This window comes from Macrobrachium nipponense, chromosome 35 (genome assembly GCF_015104395.2).
Source record: "Macrobrachium nipponense isolate FS-2020 chromosome 35, ASM1510439v2, whole genome shotgun sequence".
Classification (NCBI taxonomy): domain Eukaryota; kingdom Metazoa; phylum Arthropoda; class Malacostraca; order Decapoda; family Palaemonidae; genus Macrobrachium; species Macrobrachium nipponense.
The window spans coordinates 64,423,789-64,436,125 of record NC_061096.1 but is presented as its reverse complement, the minus strand read 5'-3'; the positions used below and the strand labels follow the sequence as shown (position 1 = coordinate 64,436,125).

At 35.0% G+C, this 12,337-nt stretch overlaps 1 protein-coding gene across 1 annotated transcript in view; it reads right to left on the bottom strand.

Moving 5' to 3' along the window:
- Positions 1-961: 961 nt before the first annotated feature.
- The window catches only part of LOC135208872 (prostaglandin reductase 1-like), a 12,217-nt gene continuing 841 nt past the window's right edge, over positions 962-12,337 (bottom strand). The window contains 8 exon segments of the mRNA XM_064241459.1: positions 962-1,247; positions 1,718-1,836; positions 2,265-2,379; positions 2,720-2,871; positions 3,898-4,016; positions 4,530-4,715; positions 5,541-5,643; positions 11,649-11,771. Of these exon segments, the coding sequence (XP_064097529.1) occupies positions 1,137-1,247; positions 1,718-1,836; positions 2,265-2,379; positions 2,720-2,871; positions 3,898-4,016; positions 4,530-4,715; positions 5,541-5,643; positions 11,649-11,754 (1,011 nt within the window). The 5' untranslated portion in view covers positions 11,755-11,771 and the 3' untranslated portion in view covers positions 962-1,136.

Sequence of the window (12,337 nt, the reverse complement as noted above, 5' to 3'; positions counted from 1 at the left end):
ACTGCCATCTTAAGATATGTAATCTCTTTAAATGGTAATTAATAAGTAAAGGCTGGATGCTGGAATAATTCATCAGCCGTTCCTTTGTTTTACTTCCGGCTGTGATCGTGCATTCATCAAAAACAAATAACTACTAGGGAAGGATATCGTCATTTATCTCGCACAATGATTCTTGATACTATCAAACACTCGAATATTCATTAAGAATTACAGGAAAAAATATTTATTTAAAAGGTGAAAGTAAGATTGCCATTCTATAATAACGCAAAATATTCCATTTTTGTTGTAAAATACTTTCAGAATATGTTTCACTTTTTCAAAATATAACCATCAAACAATCCTGTCTATTGTGTCATAATTTTAAAATAAACAGGAAAAGAGAGAGAAATGTTGCCTCTGTTCTGTACAATGCCCCTTGTTAAAGACAAACATTCGCTATGATTCTAATTTGAGCATTCGTTTACGCTTGACATTGTTGAAGAATATGACAATTCCTGAGTAAACGATGAAGTTGCTATTCTTGGTATTCCTGAACACGCTGCTTTATCTGTCGATCATTCTTAAATGTAGATACCGAGGAGATGGGCATCCTAATCCCACTATCGCATTTATGTTTGATATCATATAGAAGAAAGTAATGAAGGCAGGCATAAATGTGGCTGAATCTCAGTGGATCCCTTAACCTACCCAAATCCGAATGAAAACCAGGATAAGAGAAGGTCTGGAGTGGTGAAGAATGGACTATGATACTCTTTTCCTCGTGAAAACAGAAAAAGGGAGCAGGAAAAGAATTCTGGTTATTAACGTTTGGTTAAGAGGTTTACTTTGTATATGTTGTCAAAGACTTGATTATTATGATCTATATGGATTTCCTCACTATCAGTAGATGCCAATTCATTTCTGTTAATGTATGAGCCAGAACATAAAGTTATTCAAGAGACAAATGTAGGAAAAGAGAAAGTAACACTGTTAGACTTTATTCCAACTGACGGCAACATCGTCGAGTTCATATAAAATTCCATCATATCTCATCTTTGTTCATGCACTTTTCATTAACCACTGTCATTTACCTAACTTAGCCTAGAAGGCGCTCGAAGAAGATCCTGTCATTTATCAGTCAATCAGGAACATCTAGATTATGCTTTAACGATGGCCTTTCCTATATTGTCTCCACTAAATAAGCCAATAAAGGCTTTGGGAATGTTTTCGAATCCCTCTTCGACAGTTTCCTTGTACTTGAGTTTTCCCTGCGGATTCAAAACGATTTACACAGTTAGAAATTTGGGAGGAGACAAAATATTGTACATTGAGTACTGGAGATTAAGAAAAGTTATAAATGCCAAATAATATGCCCATATGTGGGAACACTCGTGTTATAGAAAACATGTGACAGAGAAATCAAAGATGTTTAAATTGTTTACAATATGGTGACACGTTGAACTTATTGTAGTTGCAGAAAACTTGTGAAATAGCAATCTCTATGTTTACAATAATGCATAATCAAGGAATCATTGTTGAAATGTTGATTGTTTACGATTCTAAGGTAAGCTCAAGATTAATATAAATCATACCTGCACTAGCCAGTTGAAAATGTTGATTGTTTACGATTCTAAACTAAGCTCAAGATTAAATATAAATCATACCTGCACTAGCCAGTTGAAAATGTTGATTGTTTTCATTGATTCTAAGGTAAGCTCAAGATTAATATAAATCATACCTGCACTAGCCATTCTTTCAACTGCTTGATACCCTCCATCCATCGACTTGCCCAATTTGGCACCATGAATCCTTCAAGTCGTAGACTCCTCGAAATGATTATAGCTGGATCATAAGGACCTGGAAAAAATTGGAAGGTTAGTTTTCACAGTAACCAGAACGAGAACGTCCTCAAGGAAGCCTGTCTCAAGTTCAGTCTTTCGATATATACTGAACTAAAATGTTTTACGTAATGATTGTCAAGCCTAGGACTTCATGTGTGTGTGAATGATTCACAAACATGTAAATCCTGGAGCTAACTTACTAACTATGCCTATAAGAGCACTATAATATAAAGAGAACTGACCTAAATGGATAAAATAACTGGATCAGTCAGAAGTTCACTGATGTAATTTCACTAATGAAACCTTATATCCATTAACTAAAGAAATTTCAAGGTATATCAAAACCTTAATAAATAAGTTATTGACAAACTAAGATATTATATATAATGCGTGATCTTTGTTTTGTCCATTTCTTTCACATTTCATCTCCTGAGGAGAACTCACTTCTTGCAACTAATTTGCTCCTGTCGTCATGATAAGAAGAGATTGCTCCACAAAGAGCAATCCGACCTTTGGTAGCCTATGATGGCAGAGCATGAAGTGTGAAGTCTCCTCCGACCTGAAGAAGTGGATAACAAAAATTAGAACGTTGGAAATATTTAACAAAATCTTTTTACATAACTCAAGAATACATGGGGACTGTAAGTTTGAATTTAAACCATGTCTTGTATTATGCTCTAAAGGTTAGATTAAATAAATACTTAGAATTAAATTACCAATCTTAACATTGTACTTAGACATTTATTATTCAAATTAGGTTTTCCTTCGCTTGAACCTTACCTAACGTGTCATTTGCAAAAATACTCTTGGATTTGCTGCACATCCTTAAAGACAAAAATTGATTGTCAAAATTTACTAAATAGATATATTGACGTTCTAATGATTAGAATGATACTTACATTATCAAAGTAGCAGTTTATCCCATCAGGGGCAGCTTTCTTTATTTCATCGCCTATTTTCGATGTCTTGTAGTTGAAGACATAATCAGCACCTAATTCTTTGACCCACTTGCACTTTTCTGCAGTCCCAGCTGATGCTATAACCTTGCAACCTTTATGAATAAACAAACATTAAAGGGAATTATAATAAAGGTATCTACTAACTGTGCAGCTGCAAATCTCCTTTTATTCTAAAGTTACCTGTGTAAAATACAAGAACACCAGGAGAATTTCTTATTCAATAATACCATGATCAAGAGAGGAACCATCGATCTGAAAAGCTATAACACCGACAGTTTTGGAAATATCCCTCTATATGAATCTGCTCATATGTCAAACTATATTAACAGATATTTCTAATCCAATAATGTGTCCCTTATCTATAGAGATTTAGAGGTATACCGTGAATTACTTACATTTATCTGGAGAAGGAATTGGAAAAGACAAGTCTAACAATCAAGGAAGACGCGGACCCTTCTTGAGAATTATGAATATCAAAATCGGTCACAGTGAAATAAGGGGAAATCTTGGGATATTGGCAGAAGGGGAAAGGAAACTAATAACGAAGACAATGAATGAGGATTGCTGATCTCCGGAAGTAAATGTGACATGTGGTGTCCTGGCAGGTATTATGAGGTTTCCACAGAGGAGCAATACGTAAGATTTTATTGCCAGATCGTATTAGATCAGGACTAAATAGTAGCAATTAAAAAAAAGTGTGTCACCTACTGTTAAAGATAGGGAGGCTCAGCAGAAAAGGTAGGAAAAGACAATTTAGCAAACAAAAGGAAAGAGCTTTCCCTTTATAAGAACTATTCACGCTAAGGATGCTGAACCCAATATTAGGCTTTATCAAATGAGATGAAAAGTAGCGTGACGAGAGAGAGATGTAACACCTTGCTTTTACTTATCCAAGCTTTTTTCCTTTTAAATAAAATAGTTGAATATAACGAGAACTCGATAAAGACTTTAACTCAACCAAAATCATTGAGAAAATAATTCATAACATGTGACCTTTTTGCAATTCACATGCATACATAGTTTATAAATAAAAATACTGGTTTTAATGACATTTTCTCTCATCTTCGTGCACCAAATTTGCTAAACACAATAAAAAATTAATCATTTTAAAAGAATACCTTTGATCTTTGCAATTTGAACCACAGCACTGCCTACAGCCCCAGCAGCAGCGTTAACAAGCACAGTGTCTCCAGGTTTTGGCTCACACAGCTCCAAGAAGCCAAAATATGCAGTGTTTCTGGAAGTGCAAGAAATTAAGAGATCAAGAGACACCAAAATCTCCATATTCAGTGATCAGAAAATATTCTGCTCTACTGTTAAAGACGTAATTTAAGAACCATGAGAAAAGTTGACAGTGTATCAAAACGTGTTCTAATTTTATCTTGAGTAAAACATATCTAGAATCCTCACTACCTCTGGACATATTGCTGAAAATATAATTTTTGTGTGGTTACTAAATTATGAATCATGGTATGTATCATTTGTAAGTACTGAATTATGAAAAGTGGTATATCATTGTCCCTTTTATATTATGAATAATGGTATATCATTTGTAGCTACTAAATTATAAATAATGGTATATCATTTGTAGCTACTAAATTATAAATAATGGTATATCATTGTACATAATCTAATCTTAAGTAAAACATACCAAGGACCATCACAACATTTGGATTTAGTACTGGATACTGAGCATTAGTTTTTTGTGTATGTTTGGTTACCAAGCCCCTAAAAATGAACGGTTCCTTACCCAGGCATACCCAGAACTCCCAGGGCCACACTTCTTGGCAGAGGTGCCAAATCGGGCAGCGGGGTGTATGCAACGACTCCACCTTCCTTCAGCTCCTTTGCTGTGATATGTGTATGGGACCTCCAACCAGGATAGCACACCAGGTAGGATCCTACTTTCCACGAAGGATTTTTGCTCTCAATTACTCTGAAAGGAACAAATAAGATAGGTATTAATGCCTGCTAAGATTCAAGAAAAACCAGAGAATGAATTTTTGTAACCAAACAAACTGTAGATATATGCACAGTCATAATTTGTTTTATTTTGTCGGTTTTTTTTTGCTCTCTCGAAATTCTGAGAGCATGTAATAAAAGTAAAACACCATGCAATCGGGGCTCTTTATCATTGGTAATTTATGCCAGCTAAAAGTAACAAAAAGGTTAACTGAATTTTACCCAGTCGTCAAGAATTATCTCTCTCTCTCCTGTCTCCTCTCTCTCTCTCTCTCTCTATATATATATTAGGGATATATATATATATATATTATTATATATATAATATATTTATATATATATATATATATTTATATATATATATATATATTATATATATATATATAAATATACATATATGTGTGTGTGTAATAGCCACAATGACCTCTTGACTTCTCGGAGTTAGAGGGCATTACGGCTATTACAATTACATATGTATCTGGTAAAAAGTGACCAGCAGATTCTACACACACACAAATATATATATATATATATATATATATATAGATATATATATATATATATATACACACACACACACACACACACACACACACACATATATATATATCATATATATATATATATAAGAGAGAGAGAGAGAGAGAGAGAGAGAGAGAGAGAGAGAGAGAGAGAATGATAACTAAACCTATGGCTGCCAATAAACTGGTAGTCATTTGTATATACTACAAATCATCAAAAATGAATCGCATAATCATCCTCGAAGAAGTTATTTCATAACAAACCCACTTTAACTTACTTTGCTACTTGACTTCCATACATAGGCCCATTGAGTGGTATTTCCCTCGCCTTGTATCTCTGGTATGGATCCACGCTGTAAAATTCAGCCTGTATGATAATATCTGTAAATAAAGAATAACTTAGTTATAATAATTCTCATAATTCTGGGACTGGTTGTTGGCAGTTGCGTTATATTTAAACAGTGCAGGGTAATCATTTGCTTGTAGACTCCATCAAACTCCCTGTCACCAAAATGTTATCATTATTAGTATAATATAAGGTCCTTCAGACTCATTCTCAAAGATCTGACAGCTTATAACACAACTCTTAGTAACGCCAGTAAATACTGATGTAACTAAGGCAATGTTTGGTTCATGTTTTAATACGTGATGTGTAACTAATATAGAAAAGCATTTTCCAACTAATGATCTAGAATCTAGAATATGCATCCCTGTTATACGCAATGTTATAGGAATAATTATGTAGTAAATGCGTACCTGATAATGACAGTGATTGATATCCACTTGATTTTCCTTAATATCAAGTGACATTAAAGGATTTTTTTTCTACATTAAAGATAAGATTAATTTACCTCACTAAATTATTCTCTAAAGGTATAGGTACATATACCTATATTCTGTCCATCACTGATGCCCTCATTTGAAAAAAACTTATTGACTTTGTTCTTGGAGGAAAAAATAACAGAAAAATACAGAAATTTGTCATCAATACCTGCTTGCCGAACACTATCTAACAATATATGTTCGGGGAGGACCATATGAACTGTTTAAACAACTCTCCTTCAATGAATAATTATGTATATTGACTTGAAGTAAGATGAGCATATCAAGATAAAGTTAATAGCAAGGATGTAACCAACCTTAGAAAGCATGACGAACAATTTATTGATTATTATAACGGGAAATGTCAAAACATAAACATGAAACAAAGTCCAAGATGCAATCGAAAAGACTTCAAGAAGCACCGTATTAATGTATTTAGATAGGCTGTCCTCCTCTATCTACTGTACAAACATGGATACCAAATTGAAACTTTTAGAGAAAAGCATAGGAGACATACTACAATGCTAAAAATTTGCGTCAAGCTTTAGACGACTGCCATTTGTCAATATTGGACGTCGTCTTCACTAATGCGAAAATAAAACCACAGTGAATTCCTGTTCTTACCGCCCCTGACAACAGAGTCAGGTTAGGAAATAACAGTTCGACGGAATCCTCATCGTTAGGAAACTCCAAACCCGGACAGATGTCAGTTCTCCTGAAGACCATGACTGTTAAATCAACTACTAGGATTATCATCCGACCCACACAGGTCTTACTCATACGATTGCACCTCCCAATCCGAACCTGGCTCTATCATGGCCATTGTGTTATCTCTGTTGGTTCATCGAAGTCCAAAGGTCAAAACTAGGCCTCTCATTCACTTCAACGACTTGCTATCAATTACGGAACCTTGGCGTCATAAATCCAGCTTAATATATTATATAATATATATATATATATATATTATATATATATATATATATAATATATATATTAATGCTATATACTAGCAATGGACAAACGATACCATACCGACTTTCGTAACTGCCCTTGGAAACAAGTTGGAACACCACCGAATACTACAACCATTTAGACCTTTTCTGAATCAAATTACAATTAGTTATGTTCAGCTGATATAGACAGTATTTTCTATCATAGGTTAAGGATAATGAAAGTTCATAATCTGTATAGACAGCGAATTAACATTTGGAGACTTTATCGTATCTACAGACAAGTAATTTGCTTGATTTAAAAAACAAAATATAATGAATTTAACACGCATGTCGTCTGTATTGGATATTGCTATGTGAATTATATCATATAGTGTATTGTGAATCAATCAATAACCCTATATGTAAATTGATTACTTTTATTTCTTGATTTAAAATAAACGGGGCACAATAAATAAAAAATATTATAATGAATACCTCATTTATGTAGCAATATTATCATAATTAATATCCCGTGCATGTGACTTAGCAAAGACCTGATAGATTGGGTGAGATGGGTTAACCCTGACTCCTTCAAAAACAGCCTTTCTTATTGAATTCTACAGCAGAACTTGGCGATGCACTGCAAGCAGTAATGAGTCATGATAAGGTCGGGAAGGCGGTTAAGAAATGATACATCATTACTTATGAAAATGAATAAGAGAAGTTTCTGTTCTGGACAATATTTGACCCACTGATTTTCGATGTCTTTCTTTGTGAATTCCCTTCAGTTTCTTTGTGCATTCCCTTTAGTTTCTTTGTGTATTCCCTTCAGTTCCTTTGTGCTTCCTTCGTTTCCTTTTGGCGTATTCCCTTCTTTGTTTTGTGCATTCCCTTTAGTTTCTTTGTGTTTCCCTTCATTTTCTTTGGTGGCATTCCCTTTGGTTTCTTTGTGTATTCCCTTCAGTTTCTTTGTGCATTCCCTTCAGTTTCTTTGTGTATTCCCTTCAGTTTCTTTGTGCATTCCCTTCAGTTTCTTTGTGTATTCCCTTCAGTTTCTTTGTGTATTCCCTTCAGTTTTTCTTTGTTGTATTCCCTTCAGTTTCTTAGTGCATTCCCGCAGTTTTCTTTAGTGCTTCCCTTCGTTTCTTTGTGCTTCCCTTCAGTTTCTTTGTGTATTCCCTTCCGGTTTCCTTTGTGCATTTCCTTCAGTTTCTTTGTGTATTCCCTTCAGTTTCTTTGTCATCCCTTCAGTTTCTTTGTGGCATTCCCTTCAGTTTTCTTTGTGTATTCCCCTTCATTTTTCTTTGTGCATTTCCTTCAGTTTCTTTGTGCATTCCCTTCAGTTTCTTAGTGCATTCCTTCAGTTTTTCTTTGTGCATTTCCCTTCAGTTTTCTTTTGGTGCCTTTCCTTCAGTTTTCTTTGTGCATTTCCTTCAGTTTCTTTGTTATTCCTTCGTTTTCTTTTTTGCAATTTCCTTCAGTTTCTTTGCGTATTCCCTTCAGTTTCTTTGTGCATTTCCTTCAGTTTCTTTGTGTATTCCCTTCAGTTTTCTTTGTGCATTCCCTTCAGTTTTCTTTGGCATTTGCCCTTCATTTTCTTATTGCATTTCCTTCAGTTTTCTTTGTGCATTCCCTTCAGTTTTCTTTGTGTATTCCCTTCAGTTTCTTAATGCATTTCCCTTCATTTTCTTTGTGTTATTCCCTTCAGTTTCTTTGTGCATTTCCTTCATTTCTTTTGTATTTCTTCATTTCTTTTGTGCATTCCCTTCAGTTTTTCTTTTGTGTTCCCTTCAGTTTCTTTGTGCATTCCCTTCAGTTTTCTTGTGTTTATTCCCTTCATTTTTTAAATGCATTCCCTTCAGTTTCTTTTGTGTTTCCCTTCAGTTTCTTTATGCTTTCCTTCAGTTTTCTTTGTGTATTCCCTTCAGTTTCTTTGTGCATTTCCCTTCCCGTTTCCCCTTTTTGCATTTCCCTTCAGTTGTTTTTCTTTGTGTTTCCTTCCTTTCAATTGTTTTTTTCTTTGTGCATTCCTTCTTCTTTGAGCTTTCCACTTTCAGTTCTTTGTGTATTCCCTTTCAGTTTTTCCCTTGTGTATTTTCCTTCCAGTTGCTTTGTGTATTTCCATTCAGTTTCTTTGTTGCATTCCCCTTCAGTTTCTTAAGTGGCATTTCCCATTGCCAGTTTATTTCTTTAGTTGCATTTCCGTTCAGTTTTCTGTTGTGCATTTCCCATTCAGTTTTCTTTGTTGTATTCCCTCAGTTTATTTGTTGCACCTTTCATCATTTCTTTGTGTATTCCCTTCAGTTTCTTTGTGATCCCTTCAGGTTACTTTGTGCATTTCCCTTCAGTTTCTTTGTGGTTTCCCTTCAGTTTCTTTGTTGCATCCATCAGTTTGCTTTGTTTGCGTTGTCCTTGCAGTTTCTTAGTGCATTTCCTTCACGTTTCTTTGTTGCATTTCCTTCAGTTCGTTGTGCATTTCCTTCAGTTTCTTTGTTTGCATTCCCTTCAGTTTCTTTGTGCATTACCCTTCAGTTTCTTTGTGCATTTCCCTTTCAGTTTTCAGTGCATTTCCCTTTCAGTTTTTCTTTGTTTGGGCATTTCCCTTCAAGTTTCTTTGTGTATTCTTCCCTTCAGTTTCTTGGTGATTCCCTTCAGTTCTTTGGCATTTCCCTTTAGTTTACAGTGCATTTCTTCGTTTCTTTGCTGAATTGCCCTTCAGTTTCTGTTGTATTCCATTCAGTTCTTAGTGCATTCCCTTCAGTATTCTTTGTGTATTCCCATTCAGTTTCTTTGTGCATTCCCTTCAGTTTCTTTGTGCATTTCCCTTCAGTTTCTTGTGTATTCCCTTCAGTTCTTGTGCATTCCCTTCAGTTATTTGTGGCATTCCCTTCAGTTTCTTTGTGTATTCCCTTCAGTTTCTTTGTGCATTCCCTTCAGTTTCTTTGCGTATTCCCTTCAGTTTCTTTGTGCATTCCCTTCAGTTTCTTTGTGCATTCCCTTCAGTTTCTTTGTGCATTCCCTTCAGTTTCTTTGTGTATTCCCTTCAGTTTCTTTGTGCATTCCCTTCAGTTTCTTTGTGCATTTCCTTCAGTTTCTTTGTGTATTCCCTTCAGTTTCTTGTGCATTTTCCTTCAGTTTTGCTTTGCATTTCCTTCAGTTTCTTTGTGCATTTCCTTCAGTTTCTTTGCATTCCTTCAGTTTTCTTTTGCATTTCCTTCAGTTTCTTTCTGGGCATTCCCTTCAGTTTCTTTGTGCCACTTCCTCAGTTTCTTTGTGCATTTCTTCAGTTTCTTTGTGCATTTCCTTCAGTTTCTTTGTGCATTCCCTTCAGTTTCTTTGTGCATTCCCTTCAGTTTCTTTGTGCATTCCCTTCAGTTTCTTTGTGACCTTCATTTCGTTCTTTTTAGTTCTTGTTCATTCTTTTCTTTTGTGCATTTCCTTCAGTTTCTTTGGGGGCATTTCCACTTCAGTTCTTAGTGCATTCTTCAGTTTCTTTTTTGTGCATTTCCCTTCAGTTTCTTTAGTGCATTCCAATTCAGTTTCTTTGTGCATTTCCTTCAGTTTCTTGGCATTTCCTTCGTTTCTTTGTGCATTCCTTCAGTTTCTTTGTGCATTTTCCTTCAGTTTCTTGTGCATTTCCCTTCAGTTTTTTCTTTGTGTATTCCCTTCAGTTTCTTAGATGCAGTTTCCTTCATTTCTTCGTTTGTGCATTCCCTTCAGTTTCTTAGTGCATTTCCTTCAGTTTCTTTGTGCATTTCCTTCAGTTTCTTTGTGCATTTCCTTCAGTTTCTTTGTGCATTCCCTTCAGTTTCTTTGTGTATTCCCTTCAGTTTCTTTGCACATTCCCTTCAGTTTCTTTGTGCATTCCCTTCAGTTTCTTTGTGTATTCCCTTCAGTTTCTTTGTGTATTCCCTTCAGTTTCTTTGCACATTCCCTTCAGTTTCTTTGTGCATTCCCTTCAGTTTCTTTGTGTATTCCTTTCAGTTTCTTTGCACATTCCCTTCAGTTTCTTTGTGTATTGCCTTCAGTTTCTTTGTGTATTCCCTTCAGTTTCTTTGCACATTCCCTTCAGTTTCCACCCAGATTACAGAAATAAAATACGAAGATCAATTCAATGAATGATTGTTGAAATATAGAAACACTAAAGTGTTCCTTTGCTCATATCGACTTATCTACTCCAAAGATAAGTAATCTGCGTACGTTGACTATTTGACACTGAACTTGAACCTATGAACTGGGTAGATAACCGATTCTTTTACTTACATAGTTTCTTTGACCTTCAGTGGGTAAGTAGGCTTCACGATAGTCGACACTTGTTCTTCGGAGCATTGCCTATATGAACGCACGCACATAATGTATGTGTATATACGTATATGTATATATCTGTGTGTACTTATTTATTAAGTGTATATTGTACTTTTCTACCTTTTTAGACAGCATTCTTCAGACATTAGTCTGTTTTGGACTTTTCAAAACATAACGGTAATGAAAATGTTCTGTTTAATGTTGCTTTGTGTGTGTGTGTGTGTGTGTGTGTGAGAGAGAGAGAGAGAGAGAGAGAGAGAGAGAGTTTTGGCAGGTAAATGGGAATTTTTTTTTACTGTACAATTGCGTGCGATGTCGATTTCTTACCTCCATCTCCACAAGGAGGCAAAACCTCCTCAATAAGCTTGAAGTCTTGTGGGACGGGTAAACCATCGGGACGCCTGACTAGAAGCCACACTTTTGCCGTGACCATCTTTTCCGTTTCTTGTTCTGGGAATGAAAAAGTAGAAAAAATAATAACGTTACAAATATTTGAAAATAAATATTTACTTCAGCTGATACGATGCATTTTTTGTTCCATGTAAGATCCTTAATTAAGCATTTATTCCATTAGTATCAAGTTCAATCAACATATTTCGCTTTTACCATCTTTTTCCCTTCTTCTTCTTTGAATGGGAAATGAATATAAATAAATCAACACTAAAAACATCTTAAAATACATGTGAATGCCACCCGATACTGAACGCATTTTTGCTTCAGGAATCATCTTTGCTGAGCATTTATTCCATCGTAAGAAATTTCGATGGCAAATTCCTGAATGATGACCGATACGATAAAATAATAATGCTATAAATATCGTAACATACACTTGTATTTCCGCTGTTACTATCCACCTTCATTTCAGGAAACATCTCCAATTAAGCACTTCTTCAAAGAAAGTCAGATTCAATAATGAATTCCTGAATGATGATGGATATTCGTCCAAGATTCGCCATTCAGCTCTCCTGAGAAATATGTGCTTACGAAGAAAAAGACATATAATCGTTATGAAAAAA